The sequence below is a fragment of the Leuresthes tenuis genome, unplaced genomic scaffold (assembly GCF_036924035.1).
Source record: "Leuresthes tenuis unplaced genomic scaffold, fLeuTen1.0.hap1 SCAF_6, whole genome shotgun sequence".
Taxonomy (NCBI): Eukaryota; Metazoa; Chordata; class Actinopteri; order Atheriniformes; family Atherinopsidae; genus Leuresthes; species Leuresthes tenuis.
In genome coordinates this window covers 4692341-4710230 of record NW_027325360.1, presented here as the reverse complement: position 1 = coordinate 4710230, position 17890 = coordinate 4692341, and the positions used below count along the sequence as shown (strand labels likewise).

Genomic DNA, 17890 nt, shown 5'->3' with positions numbered 1-17890 from the left:
GTGTAAAGATGGCTGCCGCTGTCAGCAAATTAAATCTGGCTCGACTGAGAAGTTTCTGCTGTTTATGTCCAATGTTTCATTTAAAAAGCTCACGTGAATTAATGCTTTTGGTCGTAGCTGTCCTTGCTTTGACGAGCCAGTCGTTGGCAGAAGAGCAGGAGTTTGTGGATGACTTTTTGAAGCGGGAATATTCCCTGGTGAAGCCATATCGTGGTAAGTTCTCAGTCAAGCAGCGTCACTTTGCATGCTAGCTAATTGACTGTTACCGACAACAATCTTCCACTTAACATGAAGCAACAATTGCAGTTTCTTAATGACTTCGTTCACCTTAGTGTTATACCTTGGCGGCTTGGTCATATTTGCTGCATCCGATAATAATTAACTTGGAGGAACTTTGTGCCCCTCGTGGTTCTTAACTGAATAACATAACCAGTTATAGTTAACTGGTTAACAATACCGATGAAGACCTGTAAGGTTCATGCCAGATTAGCATTTTATAGTTGCATTAATTTATCTTTTACATCCTTAACAACTCTGTGTTAATGTTAAAGGTTAGAAATAGCTTTATTATAGCTTTCTTCCATCTGTTGAGGTACTTTATCTTTATTGTTAACCAGTTATAGTTAACTGGTTAACAGTACAGATAAAGACCGGCAAGGTTCATGCCAGATTAGCATTTTATAGTTGCATTAATTTATCTTTTACATCCTTAACAACTCTGTGTTAATGTTAAAGGTTAGAAATAGCTTTATTATAGCTTTCTTCCATCTGTTGAGGTACTTTCACGAGAGAAGCAGCTTTTTCTGCTAGTGTCATAAATATTTCTGAATATGCTGACTGAATAATTTTTGACGCTCTCCTGTTTTTAGGTCTGGGTTTCTCGAGTTCCTCACAGTGGGATCTGATGGGAACGGCCATGGTGTCGCCGGATCACGTGAGGCTGACCCCAGACCTGCAGAGCAGACAGGGAGCCGTTTGGAGTCGAGTCGTAAGTCGCCTGCAACAATCTGCAGAATGCAGCTGTGCTCCACACTGCATCGCAACCCGTCAAACCACAACTTAACCTCTCACATCCTGCCCCATTGTTGCTTTTCATAAACAACTAAACTTAACTTTGAAAGAGAGACGTTGTAGATGCATTCAGTTGCTTTTTTTTATTGACACATTAAGCCTCACCGTGTTTCTAAGGACTGGTCTCTCACCTGATTTTGACATCTTTGTCTTCTTTCTTTGGCTCTTTAGCCTCTCTTTTTGCGGGACTGGGAGCTCAAGGTGCACTTTAAAATCCACGGTCTGGGAAAGAAGAACTTAAACGGCGATGGACTTGCCATTTGGTTGACCAAAGAGCGCATGCAAAATGGTAAGTTGTTCTACTGCTACTAATGATTATAATAAAAATAATGATGATCGTAGTACTTTGCTGGATGTTACATATGTCGCTAATCAGTTCTCATCGTGTCATAAAGAAAACAGCCATTTCCACAACAACATATTTATGTCACAACCTGCCTGCCGGGTGCTCGAGGCAGAACTTCCCCTCCCTCACCCTCCCGTTTCCAGCTGTCAGAGAGCATATCCAGCAGGAAACCTCCCACTGTAAAGAACATGTGTGAACAGCAAAGGTCTGGACGAAATTGTCTACAGATTGTCCTGAAAATCAGTTGCCGTATGTGAAGATGGTTTCTGTGAAGGAACAATGCGGCGTGCACACTCATTGAGAATTAGCACGTGGTGTTCCCATTAATCCAGGCTATTATTCCTATGATTACTGCAGAGTCCTTTGATGTGGGACTGAATACCTATTACACGCTTTTCCGCTGCATTCAAAGGCCAGATTTTGACCAGTAAAAACTAAATTACAGCCTCATTATGATGCTGTTTCTCTGAATATCTTCGGTCCTGCTGTCACTGAAATCCATTCCATGGACGACTTTGCATTAAAAGTGTTTTTATCCAAAGATATAACTGAGCAGGTAGGAAAGCGTCTCTGTGGCCCCACAGACATCCGAGGACTTCACCTGTTAGCTTCATTTCCAACCTGCTAACGCAGTGTTTCTCACTTCCTGTCCTAATGACCCACTGCCCTGCATGTTTTTCATGTTTCCCTCCTCCAACACACCTGATTCAAATGAACTGATTCAACTGTCAGCAGCATGTTGGCTGTGAAAAAGTCACATTCCCAACAGCATATCTGTGTCTTCAAAGGATTAAGACTCCAAACGTTTTTACCGTCACACCTTTAGTCTCTGCTGATTCTGTTTATTAATCAGATTTTTAACGTTTGTATCAACATCAAATGTCTTGAAAGTGTCTCTTTTTCATTTGATTAATGTGATTAAAGCAGAACCGTGTTTGCTCGTCTCATCAGACGTACTTTTAGTTTGCTGTTGATGAGTGAATTGTTTAAACGTTATCAAACAGCTTGTGATATTAACCCTGTTAACCGATGTTAAATCAGACTGTTCCTTGACTTTATTGTTGGCAGGTCCTGTGTTCGGCAACATGAACCAGTTCACTGGACTTGGAATATTTGTGGACACTTATCCCAATGCTGACAAGACCCATGATGTAAGTGATCATTTGTAGCTTCTGTTTCACCTCTCATGTTTCAAATAAAGGCAACATCGACCTGTTTAGGCTGGTTATGATCAGTCATGTCAGGAGAGTGTTTGGAGGGATGTTCCTGGAGAGCACAATGATTGGTTAGTGCTGCTGTAATGGTTGGTTACATACAATACTGTGCAAATTCATATTTGTGGTCTTGAGCAGACGTTCTGGAGGTCTGTCAGTTTTTCTTTGGACTTTGGCTGCTTTTTCACTTGGATGCACAGATACGTCGGCATAAATCGATGGCAGTAGCCGAAGTTTATGCGGTATTGCATCGACTTTGCCCTGAAACTGACAGGATTATCCTGCAGCTGCAGAGCCAGCAAATATCCAGTCGGTAGAAGCGAAATTCCACAGTCTGTGATTTGATTTTCATTGTGTTGGCCCCGTCAAGTACTGAAAATTCATTGAGCAGATAATAGTTTAAGAGGCTTAAAGGGCTTTTGAAGCACATTTTTCCACACGAATGATTTTTTTCATGTGAAAGATTGTAGTAAAAGTTGGTTGATACATTTGTATGAAAGAACTTGTGCTTGTTCAAAGATGGTGTGATGAAGGGCTCAACTCTAACTGTTTCTTTATGGTCATATTTATTATTATTATTATTATTGAACTGAGATCAGATGGTTTTGATATCGGTATCAGCCCACAATTCCCCATATCGGCGCTTCCCTATTTTTCATTAGTTTTCAGTGCAGTTGTTGTACCTGATGATTTTAAGAAGAATTAACTTTTAAAGCCACTTAATGCTGATCTATAAATCATTCAAGCATAGAATAGGGACCTAACTCAGAGGGTGAACCAGTGTAACTTTTAACTTTAGGCACTTTATCACTAACAACCTGTTGCAAAGACACAGAAATTGTTGAAATGCCTAAGATAACACCATGTGACATTGCACCTGCAAGGTTATTCCCAAAGAGCTACATAGTTAAAAGCTTATTTCAACACAATGTGTATCCTTGGAAAAAACAGTGGATACTGGAGAAGTGTCAGGCCTAAAAAACTATCTACAGCAGATGAACAGGATCTGAAAGTGATGTCCTTAAGAAAGAGGAAAAAATCCAGCTGTGACCTGACAGGACCTGAGAGATGCATCTGGACCTTCAGCTGATCCATCTACTGTTGGCCCAAGCCTCATCAGAAATGGTCTCCATGGAAGGGTGGCTGTCAAGAAGCCATTCTTAAGGAAGGGAAACAGGGAGAAAAGGCTGAGCTGTGCCAAATGACACAAGAAGTGGACTGAAAATCAGTGGCAACAGGTCTTATGGAGGGATGAATCCTCCCCAGAGCCCGGACCTCAACATTATTGAAGCAGTGTGGGATCATCTGACAGAGAACGGAACAAAAGGCAGCCCACATCCAAAGAAGAGCTTTGGGATGTCCTTCAAGAAGCCTGGAGAACTATTCCTGAAGACTCCTTAAAGAAATGACAGAAAGCTTGTCTCAGAGGGTTCAGGCTGTGTTGGAGAATAAAGGAGCTCAGATCAAATATTGCTTCACATTTTGTATTTCCAAATATATCTTCCAAGATTCACTCAGCTGCTGCAGTTATTTCCTGTTTTTCTGGTTTTGGTTCATGACTTTTTCACTGTTCACTGCAAAGCAGTCAGATAAAACCGTATTAACCTTCCAGTTTAAATGAGCCTCCTGTTCAAGCACTGACATGATGATGAACCACATCATCGTGTCAGCATTTTAGCTTTTGCAAAAACAGACCAGTTCTTCAGAAGTTTGGGCATTGAATCAGCCCAGAACCTTTCCTGCTGCACCTGTGGGGTACTTCTGCACTAAGATAACTTTATGATGGCGTGCATTTCAGGTCCAGTTGATGACCGTGTTGAATGTCTGATTTGACCCCCCCCCCTCTCTCTCACAGAGGACGTTCCCGTACATATCGATGATGCTTGGGAATGGGACCTTGTCATATGACCATGACCGCGATGGGCGGCCCACTGAGCTTGGTGGATGCACGGCAGTGGCGCGCAACTCCATTTACGACAATTTTCTCCTGGTCAGATTCTCCAAAAATAGGCTGACGGTATGACGCTCTGATTTGATGTGACGTACTTACAGTTAGGGTCAGGTAGCCAGTAAACTGATTTATTTATGTGTGAGACTGCTGTTTATTGCTGTCAACAGCCTTTATGTTTGCATGAAAGGAAGAATACTAGTTTAAGTGTAATAAAGGAACTCACAACAGGGTTCTGCTTTGAGTGTAATTAATTATGTTTAATGAGTTTAAATGTGCTGTGCAGTTTTACGTTTGAAAGTGTTTGTTCGCTGTTTTCCTGCCACAAAAGTTGATTTTGAACCATGTTTACAGGAAAAATGTTTCATATTTGTGACAGAATGAGTCAGGATTTATAAACCAGGATGATGTTGATGGTGTTTAAAATATTTTAAAATAAATCCTGTGAAGTTAAAACTGTGCAGAGATGAAAAAGCTTGATTTCTCAGTATTCTGACTGCTCCTCCAGCTCATGGTGGATGTGGATGGTAAGCAGGAGTGGAGACACTGTGCTGATGTCACAGGAGTGCGGCTGCCGCCAGGCTACTTCTTCGGAGCCTCCTCTGCTACGGGAGACTTGTCGGGTATGAAATCTTAAATAACCTGGAGCATGTTTGACTCCAGGTTTTATCCATTGAATCACATGAAAAGAAACAAAACTTTGTTTGTCTTTTGTGAAATTTGGCCGTAACCATGACAGCCAAAGCTTTGCAGTCACCACATGCCCTTCTGACGTTACCACAGGGCCTCAGGAATGTCTTCAAATGCTCATAATTGGCTTGTCCCTCCAGATAACCATGACATCATCTCAATGAAGTTGTACCAGCTGACGGTAGAGAGGACTCAGGAGGACCAGGAAGAGGAGGAGGAGGAGGTGACCATCCCCAGAGTTGACAACATGGAACAGTTCCAAGGTAAATGCAGCTCAGCCATCTTCATGCCAAAGTCGGCAGCTGTTTCTGAGACTCTTGAATAATCTCAGTCAATCCAGGGACAAAATGAGTTTGTGATTGCATGAATTTCATGTGCTTTATTGCACTGAAGGAAATATATTTAAGCCCCAAAACATCCTAATATTCTTTATTTCTAAAAATACGCAAAATCTTTCACCGTATGTTGATTTCGGACAGATTTTTAAAAGTCTGCGTTTATCTGGCTTCCTCTGTTTGATCTGTGTGAATTCAAAGGGAAACAGTGCTGAAATGGCTGCTGTCAGCAGGGAAGAATAAAGATTAATAGACTTGAAGAGTTCATTGCAGTGGAAAGATGGCAGCAGACATTAGCATTACTTGCTTGTATTTAGTGTTGTCACGATACATTTTGCATTTTGCTACTTTTCCAAATAAAAAGAGAACTCAAAAGATGTCATTAGTGACTTTATTTTAATAGAAAATCTTAGAACTATAACTGCATCAGTAAATAAAATGAAATCCCACAAAGACGGGCTTTTCTAATGGTAGCTAATTGCGATCGAGCTTTCATGTTACTCCAGAGCTACCTTTGAGGAGACTGAAGGGTGCAGGCGTTGCCTGCTTTTAGCACTGAATGCTGCTTTTCTTTCATGGGTATATAAGTTATTACCCGTCGGTCTCTGAAGTGCTTGTGCAGGTTTGGGTGCTTATTGCTGAAGTGTTTTGCTAAGTTGGAAGTGTTTCCCCCCTTGGCCATGTTTCGTAACACCGTTTGCACAGTGGTGCTTCGGTGTTCACGGCTTCATCGAGCTCATTTGTAATTCCATAAAGCAGCACTTCGTGCACCGGCTTTATCTACGAGTTGCGGCGTGGTGGAGGTTGCAGCAGCTGCCGTCCTCTCCCTGCTCCTGTCTCTCTCCTTTATCTCTCTCAGACTCCTGCTCTGTTTGCTGCTCGCTCACTCGCTCTCCTGCTTGCTCGCCTCGGCTCAAAATGCAATAGGTCACACGGCGACATAATAAAAAAATAAATACCGGTCTCATCCAAGCGCAGAACAGTACCGTTTTAAATGCCTGAGTACCCCGGTACCATTTTAGTACCGCTATACCAAACAAGCCTACCGTATTTTTCGGACCATAAGGCGCACTTAAAATTCTTTAATTCTCTGAAAAATAAATTAAATAATGTATGAATTAATTCTGGTTGTGCTTTCTGACCTAGAACAGATTTTATGTGGTACACGGCGCTCAAAAATCTGTCAAAATGTTTTAGCACGGCCTTGGTGAGCTACGAAGCTGCACTGCTTGATGGATTGAGCATTACAGGCCACCGTAGTCACGAGCCTCGCGGAGTAATACGATCTGTGCTCCAACATTAAGGTGTCTGCATTAATTCATTCATTTTCTGTACCTGCTGCCCCAAAAATGGCTCCTGATCAGAGACTCAAAGCTATCAGTCACACAGCACAACAAGAGAGTTGAATAAAGTTTGACTTTTCTGAGTTTTGTTTCATTTAATGCGCCTTATAGCCTGAAAAATACGGTAATTGTATTATGAGAAAAGTTGACTGAGTGATTGACCTTCATGCAGGGGAGTATGAAAGGTGTTTAAACTGCCTGAACTCCTATCTGCAGAAAAATCCCACCCCCCCATCGTCTCTTTAATTTATTTTCATCAAAATGAGGAATTCTGTGAAATTCTCTGGTCTACACGCCTGATATATGTCTCATTGTTTTATATTGCAGTGGAAGTGGAGGAGGAAGGGATGAGCGCAGTGCATATCTTCTTCACCCTCCTCTTCTCCATCATGGGCCTGGGAGTGCTGGCAGTGGTGGGGCTGATGGTCTACAACCGCTGGAAGGAAAACAAGCGCAAACGTTTCTATTGAGAGCGGTCGATCCAAGCAGGTTTTCAGAATCATTGCAACAAAGACTGTTTGAGCGAACTAGAGCAGCAACATCGTGGGTCTGAGTCCCAGAGCCAGGAGAACATAAGTATCCCAGATGAACAGATCATAAGCACCTGAGCCAGATGTAAAATATTGTTTTAGATTATTTTTAAGTTATCCAGAAGATATATGAGAAGCTTCGCTGGAGGAAGAAGGTTGTTTGAATAAAAAATAAAAACTCATCTCAGATTAAGCACAGAGGGACTTAGTTTCTCATCTGCACTGAGACGCTGTCTCCACAAAGCCTCAGAATCAGATGCTGTGTGGGATTCACTGACATGTTACAGGGTTTTGGAGAGAGGTACCTCTGCGGACCAGAGTCTGCTTCAAGTGGGGGGGTGGGGGGTGCTCTGAATAGGAAGGAGCAGTGAGCAATCCGAGCCAAGTGCTGCAAATGCACTCGAGCTGATTTAAAAACGCTAAAGTTGTTAAGTCCTCGCTGTTTTTTTATAAACAAGAAGATCTACCAGAAAAACAAGGCAAAAGAAATGGATTCAAATGGGGGGGGTGTAGAGCGAATGTTGTGGACATTTGCATTCTCACATGCCACCACACTGGAGCTAGAACATTTCAGCGCTCCAGCGTGTGAATGCAGCCTCAGAAACCCAGTCAGCCATAAATGGACCCAATCCAGTCAACCTGTGGCACGCTTAGGGCTCATTTTATCTGTGTGCACTTATTTCAGCTCAGTGCGAGCGTTGCTTCTGCTGTTCTCTGGTCTGTTTCACCCTGTGTGCCTGAACTCTGCTCCCCTTTCAGAGTGTGAGACCGAAGCAGCCACAGTGGTGACATCACCAGACTTATCTGTATTTCTGACTAGAAACGGCTCATTATTCACTGTGATCCCAAGCCTGTCCATTCTCAAGCTGCCCCCTCTGTCTGAAAGCGCTTCACCTACTTGAAACTGGCATGTCTGCAGAGTGTAGCGTAGCCTGTAGGTACCTTTTACCTCCACTTCAGTCTGACGGCAGCTACGTCAGGTCAGACGTAGCCACTGCAGCTGCTTTGAAGACCTATCAACCTGTGAATCCATGGAGACTTCTTGTTGCACTGAAAAAGTAAAATTGTACTGAACTCCCATGCATCTGAGAGCAGTGCGAGTCAGGGAAGAGCTTCCGTTTATGTTAGCTGTGAATAAATGTGCCATTGATGATACTGATTGAGGGTAACTTTGTTCCTTTAACCCAAGACAAACCCGCCTCGTGTGCCGGTCCTTTCTGTAGGTTTGAGCTCCCCTTCACTTTTCCTGGTGGGCATCATGTCTTAAAACTGCATTTGCTTTCTGCAGCTACCACTTCTCTATTATTACAGGCTAAAATGAAGTTTAATCAGTTTTAACCAGTTTTCATGACTCTGCTTGGCACTGAATTTTATCGGATCTCCGTCGAATCAAATTTATTTCAGCTGCTCATCGATTCATGACCACGATTTCGATCTATGCTTTAGAGCTGGCAGCCGTTTGCATCATCATGGCTTCAGGATGCAGGTCTGATCAAACTGGGTTTGTGAACATGAATATTTACCCTTTAGTTGCTGAATCTGTTGGAGCCTGTGCAGCTGTGTGATGTTTCCCTTCAGTACTGATTCTACCAGTCAGCCATGATTGAGTGGCTGCAGGCACTTATTACAGATCTCACATCAGTGGGTTTGTTTTCACTCTGCAGGCACTTATTACAGATCTCACATCAGTGGGTTTGTTTTCACTCTGAAGTCACTTATTACAGATCTCACATCAGTGGGTTTGTTTTCACTCTGCAGGCACTTATTACAGATCTCACATCAGTGGGTTTGTTTTCACTCTGCAGGCACTTATTACAGATCTCACATCAGTGGGTTTGTTTTCACTCTGCAGTCACTTATTACCGATCTCACATCAGTGGGTTTGTTTTCACTCTGCAGGCACTTATTACAGATCTCACATCAGTGGGTTTGTTTTCACTCTGCAGGCACTTATTACAGATCTCACATCAGTGGGTTTGTTTTCACTCTGCAGTCACTTATTACAGATCTCACATCAGTGGGTTTGTTTTCACTCTGCAGTCACATATTACAGATCTCACATCAGTGGGTTTGTTTTCACTCTGCAGTCACTTATTACAGATCTCACATCAGTGGGTTTGTTTTCACTCTGCAGTCACTTATTACAGATCTCACATCAGTGGGTTTGTTTTCAGGTGCATTTATGAGTCCCTTCCAAGCAGTAACATACATTACGATGCAACTTGATCCGGTCATGGCAGAGGATTGGATCTGTTAGTAGCAGTTAATCTAACCAGTCTCAGGTACACTCCCTTGTTTTAACTTCACAGCATCACATTTGTCTTGTTTTCTGAGCTTGTAGTTTTCCTCCCGAACACGTGTTGACTCAAAAGACTCGGACCAAAGTTTCTCTAGTTTTTCCCTCCCAGAAGGCATTTATCTGTGAAATCAGTGGAGTTTCCCTTAAACCATGACCTGACATCAGAAATGTGCTGAAAAAGAAAGCGTACGCTTGCAGAGGGACCTGTTGGGTCCAATGTGTTGCTCTTTGTTGACATATTTAGGTGAGATGATGCAGACTTTATCTGATAGAGATCACATCTTCTCTGAGTAGCTTCTGAGCCAATATTCCCAGCAGGTGTGCAGAAGCTTTAAGGGCTCACATTTCATGACATTTCTAATTCAGATATTCAAATTCACACAAAAACAATAAAGCACTCGGTTGATTTTATTTAGTTTCACTGATGAATGTATTTTGAGCCCAATAAGTTTTGTCTCCGTAAAGTGAAACGGTAGAAGAGAATTTCATGTTGTTGAATGCTTCTTTGTGATTTGGTAGCTGTACGAAGCTTTAGTTGATTTTCGTTTAGACCACTGTATGGTTGTTTTTTTGTTTTTAGTTTCTTGAGTTCCTCACTTGTGATTGTCTTTCCAAAGGGTTTATTTTTCTCTGCTTTTTCTTCTTGTTGTATGTTGTAGCTCGCTGTTTCCTTTTCTTATGAGGAGTCATTTGTTGTAATCACTGAAGTCCACATAAGCCAATCATGCCTGTGGGGAGTAGTTAGAATAATGATGTTGATTGAATTCTAAGAATAAACTAAACCCTCGTCTGAAAAAGGGTAAGTAAATGACAGATTTTCTTGTTTCTACTGTGACTCTTTTCTCTATTAAAGTTTCTGTTGTGATTTTCATCATGGGGTGATGTTTTTTTTTTTTTTTTACCACATTTAAAGATAATATAACTTTATATATATTTGCCCTCTCTGGGTTGGGGCGAAGCTCTCGATTTACGGGTCGATCTACATTCCTACCCTCACCTACGGTCACGAGCTGTGGGTAGGGACCAAATGGGTTTCCTCCGCAGGGTGTCTGTGCCTCCCTTAGAGATGGGGTGGGATGCTCGGTCATCCGGGAGGGGCTCACAGTAGAGCCGCTGCTCCTCCGCATTGAGAGGAGCCAGATGAGGTGGCTCAGGCATCTGGTTAGGATGCCCCCTGGACGCCTCCCTGGGGAGGTGTTCCGGGCACGTCCCACTGGGAGGAGACCCCGGGGGAGACCCAGGACACGTTGGAGAGACTGTGTCTCGGCTGGCCTGGGAACGCCTCGGGGTCCCCCCGGAAGAGCTGGAGGAAGTAACTTTGTTGTTCAACGTGTGAGATGATACATATTCTAGTAGAATATGTCTAAACTTAGTATTTCTTGATAGAAGTTGACACTTTTTGAAAGGGAGTCAGCTGGAGCCAGAGATTTATAGGAGTTGTTGCCTGGTGGTCATCAGTGGTATTGCATTTTAAGGGACTTTCACTGATGGCACATTTCACGGCTGAAATGAGTGTTTCACTAAAGGATATGGATGGGTTTATGAAATATGGGTCCAATTTAGAGATGGCCTGCTTTAGATGTCACTCTCTATCTGGCTCCCCGGGTCCTTATTCCACGGGGGCAGAGTTTGTCTCGTAGTCCTACTTTTTGCTAACTGTGGATGCCCCTCCTTCACTGTTAACTGTAAATGTTAACTGTAAATATTTGGGAGGCAGACCGAGGCCTCGGTTGTCTTCCCTCCCTCCTCTCGTTTCTCTTTCTCGCCTTACCTGCCTGTAGTCGGTTAATCTTGGGTAAGAAACGCCACTAAAATCACTGGAATATCAAGTAATACTGGATACAGTGTCGTTAAGGTAAGACCTCAGACATTTAGTTTGATCAAGATTTCTGATTTCTTCTACTCAATGAATCTAGAAAAGTTTGTAATAAAGTAGAAAAGCAACATAGGAAAGTAAGAACCATAAATGAAGTGTTTTTCAGTCACTATATTTTGAGATTAGGTGTGTTTAAGAAGTATAATACAGACTAAAATGACAGACTGCTGTGAGTAATTCAAACAAACACTCACTGTAAGCTGTATTTATCAAACGCATTCTTGTGGATGTAAGTTGTAAGAAATGTTTAAGCTGAAGATAGGAGCAGATAATAATCATTAACGTGGGCACCAAGAGGACAGCGGTGTCCATTGAGGCTCATGGCTTAGTGTTGCCACATCAAACAATGCTGTCCTGTAAACAGGAGCTGCAGCTTCACTTCAGCTTCCTTCTTCCACCGTCTAACAGCACCTGCAAAGCTGAGGTGAAAGCTGAAATCCTGTTGTCTTTCTCTGCTCTTTTGGAATAAATGAGATGCAAACTTGTGAATTCTTTCAGATCTTAGAGGAGTAATTTCAAGAAGGATGAATCGCTCCTGTGTTAAGTGCCTGAAGAGACTGGTCATATGTCTCCATTTCCTCTGCTGGGTAGGTGGTGATGAGCCCATATGCACTGCTGCCATTTAAAGATTAGTGAATATTTCATACTAAATACAGATATCACCCACAGTCAAATGATTTTTAGACACTAAATGCTAACATATTCTGATCTTTTTAGGGAAGTTTTCACTTATATGGTTACATCCTCTTCAGTTTTTTTGAGACAGTGCCTTAAAATGCAGTTTATCTTGGTTTATATCAAGATTACAAAAATAATCAATGTATGATGACACTGAGATGATTAATTCATGTTGCAGATATAGAATAGAATGAAACAAAATAATCACAACAGAGTTAAATTCAATTATTGATTTGGATTTAGCTTGAATTTAGCAGCCAGAGAGACAGTGGAAAGCAGCAGGAGGCAAGATGTTCAGATTTAATGTGTGAAATTGCTGATTTGAAAGGAACAGAAAGAGATCAACTGCTGGGGTGTTAGTCATGGTGAGAGCCCAGATTACAGCTGTTCAGCCAAGTGGAAGCTTACATCCAGAATGATAACTTGAGGTTTCTCTTGTGTCTTTCTTGGAGCTGTGCGGAGCTTTTGTGGTGGCATTTGGGGAGTTCCAGATGATGCACTCCACGTTTGGCTCTCTCGTCACCACATTCTGGCCCATTTACCCCGCCAACACTCTGATCGTCACCGGTACCATCGTCACCTGTGTGTGTTACTTGGGAGTTCTGGGAGGCATGAAGGAGAACCGCTGCATGCTCATCTCTGTTAGTCTGAAGCACGGTGTTTGTTCTGTCGTTTCTTCATCAGCTAAACGCTTTAAAGTGACTCTACTTTCACTGTTTTCCAGTTTTATGTCCTGCTCTTCATCCTGATGCTGGTGGAGCTGGCCATGGCTTGTGTGTTCTTTGTCTATAATAGAGAGGTAAGAGACCGATTTCTCTACCGATGAACATATTGAATTCACCTTACTTAAGGAGTATTCTGTCAGAAACACGATGAGGAAACACACAGCATATGTGCTGTCAGTGAAATATTTACTCCTTATTATCAACAGGCCTGTTTTCTTGTGCTGCTCATGATTGAAATCAACTGGTTGTGTCTCTGTTATTAGATCAACATATTGTTATTGTCACGGCTCCCATTTAGTAAATGTCTCGTGCCAGGTGGTGATTTGATTGATATTTCAACTCCTTTTAGACACGAGCTGCAGTCAAACTGTGATGAGGTCATGCTCGTGTTCTGCCAGCATCTGCTGCTTAGAAACCAGTGAAACCAGCGGCTGCTGTCTTAAACATCTACTGGGCTGCACTCCAATCCAACTGTGATGTTTTGGTTTCTCTTTGTGCAGATTGACACTTACTTTGAGAAGGATCTGACAAACAGCTTGGAGATCTACAGACAGTCCGGTCCAGAAGAGGACAAGAACATTAAAAATGACTTTGATGCTGTCCAGTTCCTGGTAAATGATAAACTACTGTGTTTAATCAAAGTAACGCCTCTCTTTAGCAGCTATTTTTGGTCACTATCCCCTTGATTTACCAGTTCTCAATTCAGTGCTAAATAACATCTCATTTAAAGATCAAAGAGAAATGATTGATTAAATTATAAACACAAGTTACTCAGTGTATTTATGAATATAAGGATTAAAGATGGAGCTTTCTGGATGTGAAAGAGTTTTTAAATGCCTTCACATTGTATTTCATGTGCACTTCTTTTACCCACTGAGTACATTCAGGAAGGTTTTAACTGATTTCACATGTTTGCTGCTTATATGCTACTAATTTCAAGACCTTGGACTGTTGAATATGGCGACTTGTTTAGTATACAAACACACTGTAAAGCATCCGCACACCAGGGGGCGCTGAGGAGAAAGAGAAAAATACTTTCTATATCATGTTATTACTGATGTTTTACACATGCACACACTGTTTTAAGTACAGGCCTAATTGTCTGCACCTAGCGCAGTGCCTCTCCCCTGCTCTTGTAACACTGAGATTCATTTAATAGAAGTATGTTGTTGCTTTTTCCACAGTTTAAATGCTGTGGAGTTCATGGAGAAGCTGACTGGAAGGGGAACGTCCCAATCTCCTGCTGCAAAGAGAACCCCTGTAACATCGGTGACCAGCCCAATTGGGATGAGGTTATTTATATCATTACTACGTAAACCAGTGGTTTTCAAAGAGATCCTCTAGAATAAAGCCAATAAAAAGCACCAGCTCCTCACTATAATTTCTCACAGTCTGACCTTGGGGTGAACTTGCTGGGACGTCCACACAAGGGAAGATTGGCAACTTTCTTGAATGTTTTTTACTTGTGAATAATCCTTCTTTCTGTAGAATGACTCCAAGTCTTTACCTTTAACTTTACCCAAATTGATGGACAACAGTTGGTTCTCTAAGATCTTTGCTGATGTCTTTCCTCCTTGGCATCGTGTTAACACACACCTGAATGCTGCAGAGCAGCAAACTGACAAAACGTCTGTAATTACACAGCTGATTTTGATTTATTAGCAGCAGATGGCTGCTCCTTAATTCCTATGGAAGTAAAGGTAGACTTTTTCAGACACTTTAGCTCTTTCTGCATTTTAGATTAGTTTTGTCCAGCTGGGTATTATATAATGTATTGTTGCCCATTTGAGGTTCTATTGGCCTAATTTTAATTATTTTCATTATGACCTGATAAGTAAACCCTTTGAATTCATTGAGGGGATACTCTCAGCCCACATGACGATATTTTTAACCAATTTATGTACATGAATAAAGGACAACATGCAAATCTTTCCTACCAGGGTTGTCTGGTGAAGCTGAGGGACTGGTTTGCCAGCAACTACCTGAGCACAGCTTCAGGAGTTGTCACAATGTTTATAATCCAGGTACAGTTCAGCTTTCTCATTTTCCTCATTGTACACCATTGTTATCGATACACCAGCATGTTATGTCCATCAGATCTAAGACTTCTGAAATCCTCATGTGACTTTATTGCTCGTGGGAAAAAGTGCTTTGATTTTAAGTCTAAACCCTTAGAGTGACCCTTAAAGTCCTGATTGATGTTTGAAGTAGCAGCCGTGGCAGCTATATGAAGCTGGCACCTCTGAGCAAATTCAGCTAAACTATATGAAAGCTTATTGAACTCATTGTGCGGCTGCCTGAACAGAGTTGATTACAGATGGTTGAATTAAATTAAGTTTTGGTCAGCAGAAGAAGCTGGAAACACTTAACATTACAACCTGACACGGGACACATATCAGTTTGACCCTGGCTAATATAAGCCGAATAGTTTGGTCTCCACCAATTGTCAAAAGTACAGGAACATGATCCTTTAGGCCTTTAGGAAAATGAATCGGCTGACCAAAACATAAAGATTCTGTGTTTAAAATCCAAAGTTATAGCCTGTATTTGATGCATAATTTGGTGTAATTTCATATCATTTTCCTGCCAAATTTAAATGTTCCTTCTTTGTTTACAGTTCGTTTGCCTGAGTATTACCATCCCTCTTGTGTGCCACATCAGTCGACAAGGACAGGGTTACCAGTGAAAAGGGGCCCATAAAACAGTGTCAGCGGATCAACTTTTTATTGATCTATCCTTAATGCCCCAAAACGATCCACCAAAATGGGAGCAAACGGGATAAAAGTCACGAATGGCAGCCGAGTATCAATCTTAGTGACTACACCAATCAGCCACAACATTAAGACCACCTGCCTAATATTGTGTAGGTGCCTCTTGTGGCATCAGAACTATCCTGACTCACTCATGCATGACTATGCAATCTCTGCTCTTCCTGCTGCGTGGGTCATCAGTGGATGAATGCTTTTTGGGCTCTTTGTCTTCGAGGATCGTGCTGAGTCTGCAGCTCGATTTAAAGAAAAATCCACATTAAGACCAGGACCCAAGGTTTCCCAGCACTGTTAACGCTTTACTTGTCAGTGGTTTTACTGTTGCTGATTGGTGTATAGGTCTGTGTTTAACACTAAGGGGATCTATAACTGTTTTAATGCTGTTACAGTTAATTCATCCTGTTTTAAGTCTTGGTGCCACATTGGTAATATGGACAGCTATCAATGAATTACTTTGACACTGATTAAAAATGAAAAATATTTTCAGAGCTTTCTGAAATTTAAAGTTTTAAACTTTATAATGTCTGTTTATTCTGGTTTTGATCAGGTGTACCCCGCTGAATGTTCATGTCTGTTATAGATCATATCCTGTGATTTCATTATATCCTGTAACTTAACATCATGTTAATATTGCCAATCTTATCCAGATGGATTCAAACTGCACCTAAACAATCCGGGGATGATGTTCTGATGCATTTATGTGTTTTTATGTGTCACTTTTCTCATTTAGTTTTCATGTTCTCTCTTGTTTTGAGCAACTGGAGTATTCTTTGGTACTGGGAGGATATTGGTGGTGTGAGCCATGCAGGTACCTGTGGTCAGGGATGTGTTGAAGATATCTGTGAAGATATGTGCCAGCTGGTCGGTACCTAAAATATGCCTTGAACTGGACTACTTCGAGTAGCTCTTTCACAAAACCATGATATAAATTGTACAGTTATGTCTGATGAATTGTGTCACGCACTGATGTCTCCATAACGAGCTAATCTGTTGATAATCTGGGGATACTGTCCTCAGTTTTGTGCTTGCATGTGAAAACAATGCTAACTGATAGTGGGCTAATGAAAGTATAAAACAAAGCAAAGGTGTAAAGCTGTTTTATAATGAAACACTGGTTAAAGTGGAGATATATAACACAGTGCAACAGCTGTTCTGATGAAATGTCAACAGGCAGTGCTCCCAAGCACAGTACCAATCCTTTTCTGCCAGAGAAAAGCATTATGTGGACACAGGACCTAGCTAGCAGAATTCATGGTTGTCACTTAGAAATAAGAAGCCTTATCTGCGTCGAATACTTGCTATTTTTAAAAGAATATGATTGATGCTGATTAAAGTGTGGTAATAACAGTTGTAGTGTAGTGCAGGCATAGCAACAGTATCCAAGAAACGGAAGCATAACAAAACATTATGTATATTTGAAGAAAAATCATTCTAAATGAGACTGACTGTTAACACTGACCTGCTAGTAAAAGCTACACATCAAATGAAAACTTCAGGTAGGCTATTTAAAAAGTAAGCTTAGCTAATTAACATATAGCAGGCAGGAACTTTAAATCTTTAATATTGATGTATTTGTCTTTTTTTCATTTAAAGTTGAAGTAATCTCTTGTTTCTATAAGCATATGTAATCTTAAAGTTAACTGACCAAACTATCTGGTTAACTATAGTCCTAGGTAGGCTTTCCTTCCATTAGCTTTTCCCCAAATATTGTTTTTGGTTCAAATTAAAAGAAAACTCTTTGTTTCTTCACTCTAAGAGTCTGTGCGAATTCTGAAAATAGTGTGTTTTCTCAAAATTGACTATTTGTGTGACCCAAAGGTACAAAAAGCGCTAGGTGCAGACAATTAAGCTCGTCAAGTCAAAGCTAAATGACTCCCTGGGTACATATGAGCAATGCTAGTTATACCATTACAACATGTTAACAATGTCAGCTCAGATTTAATGTTATTCGTTTTCTTTCTTTCTTTCTTTTTTGAGGGATTAGTGTAGATTAATCAAAATGGCTCAATAAATATGTTCAGTACACATTTTATATCTGTATTTATTGATTTATTTTTTTATTCCATT

At 41.3% G+C, this 17890-nt stretch overlaps 2 protein-coding genes across 2 annotated transcripts; both read left to right on the top strand.

Moving 5' to 3' along the window:
- lman2lb (lectin, mannose-binding 2-like b) lies at nucleotides 1-8632 on the top strand. The gene is made up of 8 exons (XM_072387272.1): nucleotides 1-213; nucleotides 870-988; nucleotides 1243-1360; nucleotides 2486-2568; nucleotides 4487-4648; nucleotides 5088-5202; nucleotides 5410-5532; nucleotides 7275-8632. Exons 1-8 carry the CDS (start codon nucleotides 9-11, stop codon nucleotides 7415-7417), a joined length of 1068 nt encoding a protein of 355 aa, XP_072243373.1. The 5' UTR covers nucleotides 1-8; the 3' UTR covers nucleotides 7418-8632.
- A 2957-nt stretch (nucleotides 8633-11589) lies between these two features.
- On the top strand, nucleotides 11590-17751 carry LOC140309082 (leukocyte surface antigen CD53-like). Its single transcript, XM_072386916.1, has 8 exons — nucleotides 11590-11631; nucleotides 12127-12239; nucleotides 12783-12971; nucleotides 13055-13129; nucleotides 13556-13666; nucleotides 14240-14347; nucleotides 14996-15079; nucleotides 15673-17751. The coding sequence occupies exons 2-8, from the start codon at nucleotides 12177-12179 to the stop codon at nucleotides 15739-15741; spliced, it is 699 nt and encodes a 232-aa protein (XP_072243017.1). The 5' UTR covers nucleotides 11590-11631; nucleotides 12127-12176; the 3' UTR covers nucleotides 15742-17751.
- The last annotated feature ends 139 nt before the right edge of the window (nucleotides 17752-17890 follow it).

Bases quoted from the DNA above. Each gene is read 5' to 3' on its own strand.
- LOC140309082 (XM_072386916.1), top strand. From the start codon at position 12,177: ATGAATCGCTCCTGTGTTAAGTGCCTGAAGAGACTGGTCATATGTCTC. The intron at 12,240-12,782 runs GTAGGTGGTGAT...TCTTTCTTGGAG, and splicing joins GTCTCCATTTCCTCTGCTGG to CTGTGCGGAGCTTTTGTGGT. The intron at 13,130-13,555 runs GTAAGAGACCGA...CTCTTTGTGCAG, and splicing joins TCTTTGTCTATAATAGAGAG to ATTGACACTTACTTTGAGAA.
- lman2lb (XM_072387272.1), top strand. From the start codon at position 9: ATGGCTGCCGCTGTCAGCAAATTAAATCTGGCTCGACTGAGAAGTTTC. The intron at 214-869 runs GTAAGTTCTCAG...TCCTGTTTTTAG, and splicing joins CCTGGTGAAGCCATATCGTG to GTCTGGGTTTCTCGAGTTCC. The intron at 2,569-4,486 runs GTAAGTGATCAT...TCTCTCTCACAG, and splicing joins ATGCTGACAAGACCCATGAT to AGGACGTTCCCGTACATATC.